A 15,188-nucleotide genomic window follows, 5' to 3' on the forward strand; every position below is an offset into this window, starting at 1 on the left:
CTGGAAATTGAAGCCTGGGTTGCACTGGAGAACCCAAGTTGTAAGAGATGCCAGAGCCACGGAATACCTGCCAAGGAAAGCTGCCAAGAGGGACTGGAACCAGCCCAAGAAAGAAGTGTGCTGCAGTCAACACAGCTGAACAGAGTAGATCTGAAGAGCACTTTGACATCAGACATGGAGACGCAGAGTTTGGAGTCTGCCCAGCTGGTTTTCTGTCTTGGTTTGGTCCAGTGTTTCCTCACTATGCTCCCTTCCCTACATTATGGAATGGTAATGTATGTCCTTGCCATTATATGTTGGAAGTATGTGATCAGCTTTTTGATTTTGATTTTATAGGAGGTTACAGTTAAGGGATTGCTTGAATATCAGAAGAGACCTTGAACTTTGATGTGTCTGTTGATTTCATTGGTTAAGCAATAAAGAAACTGCTTGGCTGGCCCCGATAGGTTAAAACATAGGTGGGAGGAGTAAACAGAATAGGTTGCTGGGAGGAAGAGGAAGTGAGCTCAGACTCTGCTCTGCTCTCCGGAGCAGAGACGCCAGGCTCCGCTCTCCCAGGCAGCTCCGACCCAGGATGGACGTAGGCTAGAATCTTCCTGGTAAGCGCACCTTGGGGTGCTTACACACATTATTAGAAGTGGGCTAGTCCAGGTGCGAGAGTTAGCCGAGAAGAGGCTGGATATAATGGACAAGCAGTGAATACAGTTTGTGTGTTGTTATTTCAGGCATAAGCTAGCAAGCGGCCAGGGTGCTGGGAACGCAGCCCAGCCACTCCTATTTCAACAGAACTTTGCAACATTGTTGAGACTGTGATAGACTATGGGGACTTTTCAAGTTGGACTAAATGCATTTTGCATTATGATATTGTTACAAGCTCATGAGGACCAGGGAATGGAGTGTGGTAGTTTGGATGTAATTGGCCCCTATAAGCTCATAGGGAATGGCACTATTAGGAGTATGGCCTTGTTGGAGGAAGTGTGTCACTGTGGAGAGGACTTTAGGGTCTCATATAAGCCCAAGCCACACCCAGTGCCTCAGTCTACTTCTGTTGCCTGGATAGCAACATGTGGCAGTTCCCTCTCCAGTACCATGTCTGCCTGCAAGTTGCCCCCTTCCCCCGCCAAGGTGGTAATGGATTAAACCTCTGAAACTGTAAACTGCCACCTCAATTCATTGTTTTCCTTTGTAAGTGTTGTTGTGATCATGGTATCTATTACCCTATGCAAGATGCCTTCCAAGTGCTGGGATTACCACCTGTGTACATGCCTGCCTTGAGAGACAGATCTCTCCATTGGTTTCCATGGTGTACCTCTGGAAATACCTTGGTATTTCACGACTTCCTTCTGTAGAATGCCACTGGTGGCCATTACTATCCCACAACCCACAAAGTGACAATTCCCCAGTCTATTGCTGGCTCCCAATTTTGCCAGCAATACCACTGTAAAGAAGACACAGTATGGTAAGGCCAAGTCAAACACAGAGGGACCCAAACCTGACCAATCCCAAATCATAACTGAGCCCTATGCTGTTTGACAGTATCAGATTGCTTTCAGGCCCTGTCACCTAATGTGACTGATTTTTCTAAGCAGTCCCTAGTTTCCATCAAAATTGCTTGCCGTAATTCTGTATTTTGTTTAGGCTTCTATGGGTATAATCAAAAACTGCAAGTAAGCATCCTCATTTAAATCTTTCATCACTGGGCTTGATATACAGTCACCTGACGTGAGATGAAACCCTGAAGGGAAGAACTGAGTGGGAAGATTATGCACATCCCACTCAAAACTCCACGGCCCTGCTCCATCTACTGAGACAGCCAGTTTGCCCTGGAGGCTGATGTGCGCGAATTCCCATCCCCCAACATCCAACACACGCGTGTTAGCATTTCAGTTCCAGGGGTCTCTTTCAGCCAATGAAAATACTTAGCAGAACCTGGTTTTTATAAAGACAGTGTCTGTAATTGACAAGCCTGAATTCATCAAGGACATGGCTGGATGATAATTAAATTATTCTATCAGACCTAGAAAGACTGTGATGAGTATACCATTTTTTCTACTGTTCTTTGGTTTTTCATTGGAGTTTCTACATTATGGAATCTTCTCCTTGTTTGCAATTTCACTGCTGCTGGCCCTGCTTACAATCAGAATGGTCAAGTTACAATACACTCTTTATCTCGGGAAGCATGTACAAACCTACTTCATTCAAGTTCTGCCCTAAACCTTGACCTCCAGAGCACACCTCACCATTCCGTATGCTGACATTGAAGATTCTTTGGTGGACTTTCTATTTTAATCAGTACACTTGTAGACGCATGGATGTACATACTTTATTCCACATGGTTTTATCCTGACACACATATCTACCAATTCCCACTCATTACATTTGTGAATCTACTGAGATAAAGCTATGACATCCTGGGCATAATTTTAAGTCTTGCTACGTTCTCAGTAAGACCATTATGTTCTCTTGGCATTATGAACCAGAGGTCTTTAAAAGAGTATGTTTAATGAATGTAGTTTCTTCCCATCTCTGTCAGCCTCTGAAAATCGGATTCCCATGACAACTGACTCCCATAGGGTCCCTGATGCTGCTCAGGTCTCACTGGGACGAACACTCAGCTGAGATCCACTGCAGGGCTACAAGCTTCATCTGTGGCTGCTCACCTGATCCATGTGCATGTACAGAAGGAAAAACACTTGTAAACAGACCAGCACCTTCCACAATCTTTTCTGTCTTTACTTTTTAAAAACTGACAAGATTTTCTGTTGTTTTTACCCACTGTCTCAAGAGGATGATTCAATATTTTGTTGACCACAAAACCATTGCTAAATTTAATGTTTTGAAGTCCAATGGAGAATACATAAATTTATAATGTATAGTTCAACTGAATTTTCAATGGCACCATCCCACTGTACCAGCACTTACATAAAGACAAATGATATTTGTATCACTCCAGGAAGCTGTCATCAGGTTCTCTTCCATGCAAAATCACCAGCACCAGTACAAAGAAGAACTCTACCTAGACGAAGACCACAGGTTAAACTTTCCAGTTTCTGGCTTCTTTTACTTCTATAGAATGCCTAGGAGACTTAACTTACCTTATCTAACAGCTTGTGAGAAGAGTTTTTAAAATTCATTCTATGCACATTTGATTGCTTTCAATTCTGAATATGATGAATCAAGGTGTTACAGACAGCTTTTCTTTCTGTGTGTGCTGGGGCAAGAGGACATGTGTGTATGTGGGCCTGTGTGGAAGCAAGATGCCAGGTGTCTTTAAAGCTCTCCAGCTTACCAGTTCAAAACTCTCAACATGACTTGAAGCACGTGCTCTACTGAGCACATGATTTGGAGAAACAACAGCAACACACGGTGCAACCAGGGGAAGGGTTTGGTAACAAAAATACTCCATGTGAAATCTACTTAGAGGGAAACTTTAGATTTAATGGCAAAATTTAATGCTTTTATACTTTAAGAATGGGGAGAATGTAAATAGTAGCAAATATTTGGACTTTATTAGCACATTTAACCTATGAACTCAGTATTTAGAAGCTGTCTCATTTGGGCTGGGTATGGTGCACACTGATATATCTAAGAATGTGATCTACTCTTATCTCCACTAACATTTTCCCCTTATTCCACAAGGACTATTTCAAATGATAGTATTATAATTATAGTATATATTAACTTTATCCTTGAAACTTTTATATTTAAAATTCCAATTGTAGTTGAGTCCTACTTTTCCATGGAAAAGAATAACCACAGGTTTCTTTCAGAGAGAGCAGGGTTTTACTGCTTAGTAAAAGGGTTTCAGAGAGTGCAGGGTTTTACCACTTAGTAAAAGGGTTTCAGAGAGTGCAGGGTTTTACCTGCACCACACTCGACCCTTTCCAGCAAACAGGTGCAACTTTCTAATCAGTGTGGGAGGTCCTTCTGTCTATGTGTTGCTTTTATTAGTTAATGACTAAAAAAGCTGCCTTGGCCTGTGATAGGGCAGAATAGAGCTAGGCAGGAAAAACTAAACTGAATAATGCTGGGAGAAAGAAGGTGGAGTCAGCGAAAAGTCATGTAGCCCTGCCAAAGATAGATTTCAGATGGAACCTGGCTGGTAAACCATAATCACTTGGCAATATACACATTAACAGAAATGGGCTAACAAAAGATATAAGAGCTAGCTAGCAAAATACTTAAGTGATTGGCCAAGCAATGATTTAAATAATATAGTTTCTGTGTGGTTATTTTGAGTCTGGGCAGCTCAGAACAAACAAGTCGTTTCCCCCAAGAGGACCAGTCATTTATGCACGCATTTTCCTTATATATTTCCATTTTAAGTGATGGTAACCCCATGAGTTTCTCTTTTCTATGTGCTTCTCCTCCTCCTCCTCCTCCTCCTCCTCCTCCTCCTCCTCCTCCTCCTCCTCCTCCTCCTCCTCCTCCTTCTTTTTTGATTTTCGAGACAGGGTTTCTCCATAGCTTTTTGGTTCCTGTCCCATGTGCTTTTCTTCTAAACCTCAAAGTTGTTTTGAGACTTCATTTAGGTGCTCTGTTAAAATTGTTTGTGTTGCTTTAACAAAATACCTGATACTGGGCAGTTATAAATAAGTCTGTTTCTCACCATTTGTGGGGCTGGGAAGTCCAATACCAATGTCCTAGCAGATTTGGTCTTTGGTGGGAGATGCTATCTACTTCCAGGATTTCGTTAGATGCTACATCCTTCAAAACAAAGTACTTGTGATCTCTATACTAGAAGTGGCAGAGGGCAGAAGAGATAAGGCCATATCTTCACAAGGCTCAAGGGATGGAAAGTCAACACCGAGTAAGGAGCTTCTTACCCCTTTTCTATAGAGTCACTAATCCACTCATAAGAATGGAGGCCCGGCAACTAACCATTTCCTAAAGGAATACTTTACGTTAACAAAACTGCATCAACGCTTGTTCGTATTCTGACAAACCCCTTCTTCTCCCACTGTGCCTCATGAATGCATGCCCCTGCTGGAAAATGAGTGCCGTGTGTTCAGAGCAGATAACCATAAAACCCGAGAGCATTGCTGCTATGGTAACAGGAAAGCTTTCTTGGAGCCCAGCTCACCACACTGGTGATCAGTTTCACGTGTGACTTTGGGAGAGATAAAGCCTCTCCAAGCCCGTATTTAATCCTCTTCTATTTAAACTGATCCCCTAGTCTTCCTCATCTCAGCTAGAGTCAACCAAGCCAAACACTTGGAGCTACCAGTTACTTTTCTTCACAATTAATGGCCAATTATTTAACAAGTTCTATCAAATTTCATTCAAATTATGTCCAGAATCCAACATCTCATCACAGCCACTGCTGACACTTTTATCTCTCCAGTTCTCCTGATGCCTTTGTCTCTCTACAGCCCAAACTCTTCATAGCATGAGGCGATCCTTTTCAAAACCTAAGCATGGTGTGACGCCTCTGCTTGTGTCCAGTTCACACAGCCGGACCCCAGACATGAACACTTCACAATCTCACTCACAACCTTCTCTTGGCACTTCTAATTCCTCTTCTGACACCCACTGCCCTCGTTTCTGTGTCCTACCTACACTCAGTCTGTATTCCCTGTGTTTGGGAAGCAGGGAATTTTCCCAACTCTTGGTGATTGTGGTGGGAATTTGCCTCCTCCACATATTAACTGCAATGTTGAGATTACATACTATTTTACGCATTTCTATTTTCAGCATATTATGCAGTAATAACCCCAGTATGTCTACAGATTCAGTTATACCCTTTTCATTAAGAAGTTGATCTAATTCTTTTCCTTTCATGCAAGGGTTAAGTCTTAACTATGGCCTAGGCAAATAGTGCTGAAAGTGATGCATGCCTCTGAAGTCCCGTTTCTGTGCCAGTTAGCACACAGGCTCACCTAACCCATCTCCCAGTCCTAAGAAAGGTGGGTAATATAGGGAGCAAACATATGATCTAAGATTCTCCATGGAACTAAGATCAACTGGGTTTGTTTACTTTGGGGGTCATAACTAGACCTTACTAGTTTATCATTACTTCATGAGTTGAAGGGAACGAGGAATGATACAATCAGTACAGAATTATTAGCTCAAAGAGTATCGGTAAGAGGCAGTTCTTGAAGGACAGTCATGGCTACCTTCTATATGGTTTCCCCTAAAGATAGCATGAGTATTACTTGGAGGAATAACACATGTAAATCATAAAATAACTGCATCTAGCTAGTGGTGCCTCCCTGACATAGATCCAAGTACCCACTTCACACAAGACTCTCAATGGTAGCATGCTCTTCTCTACTCCACAGACTTGGGGGTCCCCAAAAAGTCCTGCTCCAAAGGACAGCTCTACCAATACTGGCATCAACTGCTGTTCTCAGATATGCATCCATTGCTTACTACTGTACCCCTTGTATATAACACCCTTTGTGGCATGTAGCTGGTAGTTTTATGCATACATGCCACATATGGAAGTTGTCATTATATCGGACCCCCAACTACTTGAAAATGCAATGGAACAGATTAGTTTATCCCAAACCCTAGCAAATCTTTAATGCCTCTAAGCCCAGGCTCTTCCCACTATCCCAAAGCTACTGCTATTTGCTCAAACAGTTGGAATGCCTTTGAAAAGTCCTGCCATTACTGTGCATCAACATGCAGTTAAATGAATGAATTGATTACAATTTTCTCTGCTCTACCAAATCCTGCGTCTCATACTGTGTCTCATGAATGCACACCACTGTTGGAAAATGAGCACTAACTGTGTATTCAGGGCAGTTAATGGCAAATTTGAGCAAAATGTTGCTATCTTGATAGGAAAGATTTCTTTGAGCTCTACTAAGCATTTTTGAAAGCAAATTGTGTCAACAGACTGAAATTACATGCAAAATTATCGACACCATTCACACATGATAGGCAGCCACATGTAAAGATGAAAGTTTTGAAAACGCAGGAGAGGAAGCTGAATATCAGCTTCTGCCTAACTGGCTCCGCTTCAATGCTCTGCTCATGGATGAGCTGTGAAATGGAAACTATTATGGACAGATGAGGCGAGGCTTCAGGTAGCACCGGAGGAAGGGTCACAGCTGACTGTACACAGCTATTCCTATGTTCTGTTTACTACTTTGTTGTTGTTGTTTGAGCTAGGGTTTCACTGTATAGCTCTGGTGCCTGTCCTGAAACTCATTCTAGATCAGCCTGGCCTCAAACTCAGAGATCCACCTGCCTCTGCCTCCCAAGTGCTGGGATTTAAGTCGTGTACCACCACCTGGCTTGCATACTTTTAAAACTTACTGGGTGTTTAATGGGATTCGTGAACTCGGTATGTTGTTTTATTTTTTTTTCGACACGGCATGAGCAGAGTGTTGCATAGAATAGATTATTCTATGTTAGTTTTTCACATTCTAGAAAATATTAATTATAGACATCAGTAGTGGGCTGATTCAGTCTGTTGGACATAATAGTCCCTAGTTGTTCAGTCATAACACTTAAGGGCAAACAATGTAAGTCCTAGGTTGCATGTTCTCTGACTTGAACTCTTAGCTAAACTTCTGACATTCTCATTGGATCCTGAAAAACAAGTAGAGTCTACACATGAAGTGAATATCTTCAATTCTAAAAGATACACGATACCATGACCATCTGAGTAACTCCAATATTTTAGGAAATAATTTCTTGAGGTACAATATTTCCTTGTATGAGGATAGCTAAGATTTAACTGAATAACTGTCACGTGTCTGGTACTTGCTCAGATCAAGACTTTCCAACCTTAGTACAACCTTTTTATTTTATTGAAAATAGATTTTTTTCATACAACATATTCTGGTTATGGTTTCTCCTCCCTCAACTCTTTTAGTTCCTATCTAATCTACACTCTTGCTTTCATTATTAAACACAGGTCTAAGAAAGAAAAGGAAGGGAAGAAGAGAAAATAGAAATAAAAACAAATCAATAGAAAAACAAAAATCAAATATAGTCAAAGGAAAAGTGCAAGACATTCGCACACACAGAAATCCCACAAGACACAGAATCAGGAACTCTACTATATAAACAAGACATGTAAAGCGGTGGGGGCTGGAATGACCAAAGCATTATGAGACAAACAACAACAAAAACCACCCCAAGATAAAAAAAAAAAAAAAAAAACAACCCTTCCAAAATACCATTGAGTTTGTTTCTGTTTCATGTTGGCCATTTAACTGTTGAGCTTGGGGCCTGCCCTTAAGTGTAGTTTGTACCCAGTGAGACTCCTTTGAAGAAAAAATAAGCTTTCCTTTGTGAGTGGTTATCATTTGGAGATAGTTTCTGGATTGGGGCATGTGTCAGCTTCCCCTCCCAGCACTGGGACCCCATCTGTCGTAGGCTTGTGCACGCTGCCAGTCATATGAACAAAGTTCATATGTATCGGTTTTGTTGTGTAGAGAAGACCTTGTTTCCTTGGTGTCTTCCATCTCCACTGGCACTCATAATCTTCCCACCTCTAATTTTAGAGAGTCCCCTGAGCCCTGATGGGAGGGATCTGATGGAGACATCAACGTAGGACTGAGTGTTCCAAGGTCTCTCACTCCCTCCTTTATCCAGTTGTGGATCTCTGTATTTATTCTTATCTACTGTAGGCAGAAGCTTCTCCAATGGGTGAAAAGCCCACTGGCCTGAATATAGCAGAACAGCAGCATTTCCCCCTAGGTCCATGGCCTTTGTAGTCTCTCGTTCTTGACCCTACTAGCAGTGTCAGGCACGGGCTCCATCTCATGGAATTGATCTTAAATCCACTCAGACAGTGGTTGGTTACTCCCATAAGCTCTGTGCCACTACAACACCAGTGTATCTCACAGGTAACTCAACATTGTAGATTGAAGGGTTTGTAGCTGCGACTGTGTACATGTCTCCTCTGGTAGCAAGCAGAATACTTTCCAATACCATGAACACTAGTCGGTAGGAGTGAAGGCTGGAGATAGACAACAGCTCAACTTCTGTTTAATGATTGATGTAAATGTTAATTTCAGGAGTAGGGCATTACCATCTGTTTGTGAAGGGCCTTGGCAATAGCCTAGGTTGTTTAGGGTTTCCATGGGGTCTCTTTGGTCAATAACTCAATTAGGTGTAACCTTTCCTAGTTTCATGTGGTGGCGAGGTGTCTGGCTAAGGCTCTGTCTCTCCCATTATTTGGTGACAATTCTGCTATAGCAATTGCATCTTACTGCATTTAGCAATATCTCTAGCCTCTCTGCTTCCTACACATGATCCACCTAGACAAACTGAAAAGTCTCCAGAAATGCTAAGTGTTTCCTGGCAGGTAAATCTGCCTCCACTGGAAATAGCTGCTTCAGCTACATCTAGTTATTTAATCACGTGACCCAACTCTGTGAGGTAAACAATATTCTCCAGTCATTATCAGTCAGCTTTGTGTAACTGTAACAAAACACCTGAAATGGCCCATCAAAAAGAAAACAAAAATTGTCACAGCACACAGTTTGAGAGTTTGGGCTCAGAGTTCATGTGGCCCAACTGCTTTGGGATTTGTGGCTGAGCAGTATACAAAGGAAGGGAATGTGTCGTGAAGGAGGCTACTCACTCATGACAACCAGGACCCCAAAACAGAGAAGGGGTTAGAATCTCAGTATCACCTTCAAAATCACACATTCAGTGACCTAACTTCCTCCTGCTATGCTGAAGGGTAACAGTGCTTCCGGCTGGAGACTGAGCTTCTAAAGCATGCTGTGACACAGTGAAAAGACAGGAGGAGCAAAGGGGTTGGATAACCTGACTAAGGCCACAAAGCCAGTGATAGAGTTGGTTTGGCTCAAGGAAGACAGACTTCAGGAGTTCAGGGCAAGTCTTAACTGCTTTATCACTATAGAGACTTGATCCTTTTGTGACTTCCTCATCTCTGAGGGCTGGTCGGGGATTGAAATGACAAGGTAGCCTTTAGCTGTAGGGCCTGGCTCTCCCTAAATTAAGGAATGTGTAAAGTCAAAGATTTCCATAAGAAAATCTGAAAACCCCCAGTTTAGTAACTTCCCTCATGTAGCGTCCACAATACTTTTGGACTGAGGCAGAGCAGACAGTATAGGTGACCTCCTCTCTTAACAGTAATGTCCGGCTTACCGGCTAGCATGATTCTCAGTTAGATTTCTTCCAATAATTGGAGAAATATACATATCTTCCAAAGGGAAGACCTCATCTACAGACGAACCCTGTTAAAATGCTAATGTGTATTAAACTCTATTAGTCTTCATTTAAATAAAGTGATCACATTTATTGTGTCATTTAGCAAAGCTATTAGAAAGTAAATTACAAAACAGCAGACTTGTGAGGGCCCAGTCAGGGCAGGGAAATGGAATTAGGGGACTGTGAAGGAAAGCTACCTCTAGGATTGGCAATGTGGTGTCAGATGAATTGGGACAGATGTGCTCTGTAGGAGACAGGTAACCAGGTGCCTTGAAGAGCAATGGTGTCTCCCACCAGAAACTCCGCCCCTTCCTCTTCTTATCCTCGGTTTCTCATCTGCCACTTGCTCTTCTTTCTGGTATCTCAGTTTTCACCTCCCACTTCAGTTTGATCAGGACAGGTCAGCAAAACCATCTGTCCTTGCAGGCATTGCTCGGAATGGTTACCTACAGGACTGTCAGTTCTCCATAGATCTCTACATCTGGAAACCCAAGTGTGAGTCCGTCCTGGACTCAGCTCTTCCCTGGTCCTGGAAGACGGGTGATGTAGACACACTCACTAGCCGTGGGTGGTGCCCTTCTGACTCCAAAGTTCCCATCTTGCACAGAAAGGCTAAGAGCGAGTTCACTCCTCCTCTCTCTCCTCTCTCCCTCAAGAGCGAGAGGGAAACGACCAGTTGTCTCTGAACAAGAGAGTGTAAGAAAATCATTACAGGAAAAGCCTCCTACCTAGGAATGCCGACTGAGAATTTTTTCTTCAAAAAAATGGAATGGAGAAAAACGCCACCAAAATTTAAACTAGATATAATTAAGCACTTTAAAGCCGTTTAGTTTTCAAGTATTCAACAGTAACAGAAAACTACTTTAAAAATATGAACAGGTAAGGTACTCAGAACCAAAGCACCGGACTCATGTAAGAGGAAGGATTTTATTGTGGAGGTCTCAAAAGCCAACAATTTAAAGAAAAGGAAAAGGAAAGAAAGGAGGGAGAGAGAGAGGAAGGAAGGGAGGGAGGGAGGGAGGGAGGGAGGGAGAGAGGGAGGGAGGGAGGGAGGGAAGAGGAAAGAAAAGATGGAGGGAGGGAGGGAAGGAAATCAATATGCTGATAAAAAGCCAGTGGTTAATTGAGAGTGAGCAGACAAGCCTTTCTCACACGAGCAGACATGAGGCCGGTGTGTGCGCATTTGAACAAGCTGCCTTGGGTTTGAGAAGATCAGGGTAAAAAGATAAGCATATAGAGCTTCCATTTTTAAAAAATAACATATATTTTGCAAGTATGATCTTTGAAAATCGTGGCCTTAGGAAATCTGCTTTGGCAGGAGACTGCAGAGGCTCCCGTGGAGAGGAAGTGAAAAGGGTGGCCGTATGTATAAACAAGGGCTGCTGGCACATTCAGAGCGCAGGGGATACTTCATAGAGCAAAACACAGTTCTAAGTAAATGGGCTTCGGGCAATTTCAGTGTTAAGATAACATCATTAAGAGCAGAACAGATTGTGCTCAGACCCTGCTGTTTATAATTAACACGTTGCTTCCAAATACTCCTGGGCCCCTGGTAAAGAGTCTTCTGCTCACATCTACCCAGACCAATCAGAGTGTTTCCATCAGAGTCCATGCTGGGCCAGCACCTGTTTGGACAAATCCAATACAGCCAAAGACTCCTCTCCCTGGCCAGCTAAGTAGGTGGATGAACACAGCTTGGCTTAGTCATTGTCACAGTGTCCATATGGCTTTGAGGTTTGTTTTCACAAGAAATCATACAAGTATTTTATTATGTCAAAGTTCACGGTCCTAGAAACAAAAACAGACAGTACGTTAGCACCCTCGCTCTCTGCTGCTCAGCTCTGTGACTGCAAAGCACGTGGGATGTAATTTACAACTGGACAATGCTGTCGGATGCGCCAGGACAGGGGTGGCACGGATTTTAAAATACAACTAGAAACATAACTTTTAAACCATTTTTGACCACACAGAAAGTGACTTTACTTTAAAATAACAAAACCAAAGTTAGGCTACTCAACATTTTGTATTTCAACTATATTGCAGAAAGTTTGGATTTTATTTAAAAGCCATTTGCTTTCTGCCTAATAATCGGAATAAAGTAATTAGAGATGCAAAAGTATTTAAATCTTGTTTGCCTCAGAACATTGTCTGTCTCCAACACCTGTGTTATCATCACACGACGCACAGCTCCTCTGTCCTCGTTTCTGGCTTTCATTATCTTCAGCTCTAACAGCCGCTGACCTGTACGCACATCAACTCAATCTGGATGATCCAAGAATACGATACAACAAACAACGTAGATGTATATTTTTATACTCTGACGGCAGGCAGAATAAATAACAGAGGAAGAGACATATAATTATTTTCCTTTCTCCAAACTCATTCTTCACTATAAATACTCAGACTTGGAGGTTTATTATTTGATGAAATGGTCAAAATAATTAGATATAATGATCTAGCAATACGTATAAAATTAAAGCCTTAAATATTCAGCTCTGCAAAAATAATTATCCATGCGAGAACAGCCTTTTAGAGTTACTAATTGCACATTCTTATTTATTAAACTAACACCAATTATTCTTTGTCTATCATTTTATAATACACTTTCTAAAAAAAGTTTCTGCAGAAATGACTGACATACCAAATATTTTTTAAAAATATGGACAGGAAACTATAGATACTGCTTTTGGAAACACACTTAAAAATAGCTCAAATTGGGGAACGCTCTGGCTCCTGTGGACCCAACAGTAGACTGAAGACTGTCTCCCGTCGGAACAGCGGCTCCCTGAGAACACCAAGACCTCCTCGGGAGCATAGAGACCCTGTCAGCAGCGGTGACAAGAGCCGCGGATGATCACGTCAGAGAAGCTCACCCAAGCAGAGACACCACCCTGACATCCTAACACTGCTAGATTCTCACGGCCTTCCCTCACCTACCTCTCAAATCTACTGGCCATGAAGTCCCTATAAAAATGACCTTAAGAAAAAAAAAACAGCAAAAAAACCCTTTTCAGCCAGTAATCTGACTTACCAAGGGTCTTAAGAGAAACCAGATACAGTAGGCTACGTTTTCTCACCACAAACTAGAGTTCTATTAGAATACCTTTCTGAAGACATTCCCTCTGATGGCTTTCAATATAAGATTATGAAGCAACAAAGTCAAATAAACTTAATGCCTTTTCCTTTTCCTTTTTTTTTTTTTTTTGTTCTATGTGAAAGCAAAAGTATGGAACACGCTAAGTTAAAAACAACCTGAATCCACCGGGCGGCCCTCTGTATTCCAAAGCCTTACTCAATAGTAGTAGAAAATGTTCAATATGAAGACACATCTACACCCTAAGAATGCATAAAGAGAATGCAAAATCCACTGAAAAATGTTTTTCTAATGGGCTAGAACAAGAAAAATTCATAAACAAATGAAAACAGATTAACTGGTTAATAGGATTCTTTATAATGTTTCAGTAATTATTTGTATGGCTATAGCAGTTTATGCAATAAAATGTTAATAAATGGAATGGCTTTAAACATCCTAAGCAACTTACAAACATGCAATTATAGAATATTAACTGTATTCCATGTCAGTAAGCCAGCACCAGAAAATCAAATCAGATGCGACATTTCTTTTCCTCAAAGACTGACTGAGGGAAGAGTGGCAGCTCAGCGTTAGGAATAGATCCTGCTTGTACAGAGGACCCGAGTCAGAGCTCCAGCACCCACGCCCGGATTCCTGATTTCAGGGAGGTCCAACATAAAAACAGGTTTATATGTAGGATTCACAAAGCCCAGAAGAGGGCACTGAATCCTGTGAGCTGCTAGCCATGTGGGTGCTGGGAACTGAAGCTAGGTCCTCTTCTCTCTGCAAGACCAGCAAATCTCTTAACCACTGAGCCACTGCCCTTGTAGGCAAGTGAGTGACGAGGGAAACTGAATCTCTGTGCAGCATTTACTAACCAAGCTGTGCAAATGCTTCCACGGCTCACCCAGCCCTCAATAAACAGGGGACTGTCACTGACCCCATTTCACCAGCACAGCCAGAGGCAGAATCAATCACCATGCTGCAGGCGACCACAGGAACTGCTCACAGGGCAAACAGCCCACTTTGCTCTGTGGAACCTGTACACCTGTACTTGCTTCTGGCCTTTCGTGTGCTTAGACACATACCAGATGCATATAAATACAACTTTGACTCCAGATAATGTTCAGTGAGTGCAGGAGGGTCTGATTCCCATAAAACACAAACTATTAATAAATGTGGATGACAATTTCTCGTAATCCTTTTTGTATGTATGTGGAATACATGTGTGTATGTAGGCTCACATGTTTACGTGTGCACATATGCTTGCATGTGTACATGGGAGCTTGAGGTGGACACTGTGTCTCCCTTGATCAGTTTCCACATTACTTACTGAGGTAAAATCACTTGCTAAATCTGGACCTTAGCAATTCCAGCTAGCCTAGCTAGCCAGCTCTGCCCAGACGATGTGCCTGCCTCCCAAATGCTGGGATTATAGGCAGCTGTGGCATCTGCCCAACCTTAACTGGGTTCTGGTGGTAACTCTTGTCCTTAACCATACATAGGAATGCTTTATTTACTGAGCCATCTCCCTAGCCTTCCTAGGGGTAATTCTTAAGTCAGAATTGAGAACAGAATCAAACCATATAACATATATTTAAGAATTTAGTTTTATCTGTATTTTATTTCACTTTATCAATTTTTTTTCACAGAAAAGACTTTTTTTCTCATGATTTCAGACTTTGTGGGTAGTTTTGAGTCCGCTTCTTTAGAAATAAGTTTCTTAAAAAGAAGAAGAAGAAGAAGAAGAAGAAGAAGAAGAAGAAGAAGAAGAAGAAGAAGAAGAAGAAGAAGAAAAGAAAAACCACAACACCAAAAAACAAAACCAAAACCAAAAAGCAACTTTATTTTAGACCCCTGAGGCATCTCAGTGTCTTCCCACTGTGGGAACTGGAAAGCCTGATTCTCACCTCACGGTAGGGCTCCCACAGATGGCTCCCACAGGTGGCTCCCACAGATGGCTCCCACAGGT

At 42.1% G+C, this 15,188-nt stretch overlaps 1 protein-coding gene and 1 long non-coding RNA gene across 4 annotated transcripts in view; one reads left to right on the top strand and one right to left on the bottom strand.

The window, feature by feature from the left end:
• Positions 1–494: 494 nt before the first annotated feature.
• LOC126500078 (uncharacterized) overlaps positions 495–15,188 on the top strand; it is a 30,303-nt gene continuing 15,609 nt past the window's right edge. Inside the window, exons 1-2 of one of the 3 annotated variants that reach the window (XR_007591244.1) lie at positions 529–599; positions 2,954–3,033. This is a non-coding gene — a long non-coding RNA (uncharacterized lncRNA). Of the gene's footprint in view, positions 600–1,638; positions 3,034–15,188 lie in introns of all 3 variants that reach the window. The other 2 variants (XR_007591246.1, XR_007591245.1) reach the window with 2 other exon arrangements.
• The window catches only part of Orc5 (origin recognition complex subunit 5), a 54,099-nt gene continuing 49,962 nt past the window's right edge, over positions 11,052–15,188 (bottom strand). The window contains exon 14 of the mRNA XM_050139699.1: positions 11,052–11,931. Coding sequence (XP_049995656.1) covers positions 11,886–11,931 — 46 coding nt within the window. The 3' untranslated portion in view covers positions 11,052–11,885. The remainder of the gene's footprint in view (positions 11,932–15,188) is intronic.

This window comes from Alexandromys fortis, unplaced genomic scaffold (genome assembly GCF_014885135.2).
Source record: "Alexandromys fortis isolate MF-2015 unplaced genomic scaffold, M_Fortis_MF-2015_v1.1 scaffold_38, whole genome shotgun sequence".
In the NCBI taxonomy this organism is placed as follows: Eukaryota; Metazoa; Chordata; class Mammalia; order Rodentia; family Cricetidae; genus Alexandromys; species Alexandromys fortis.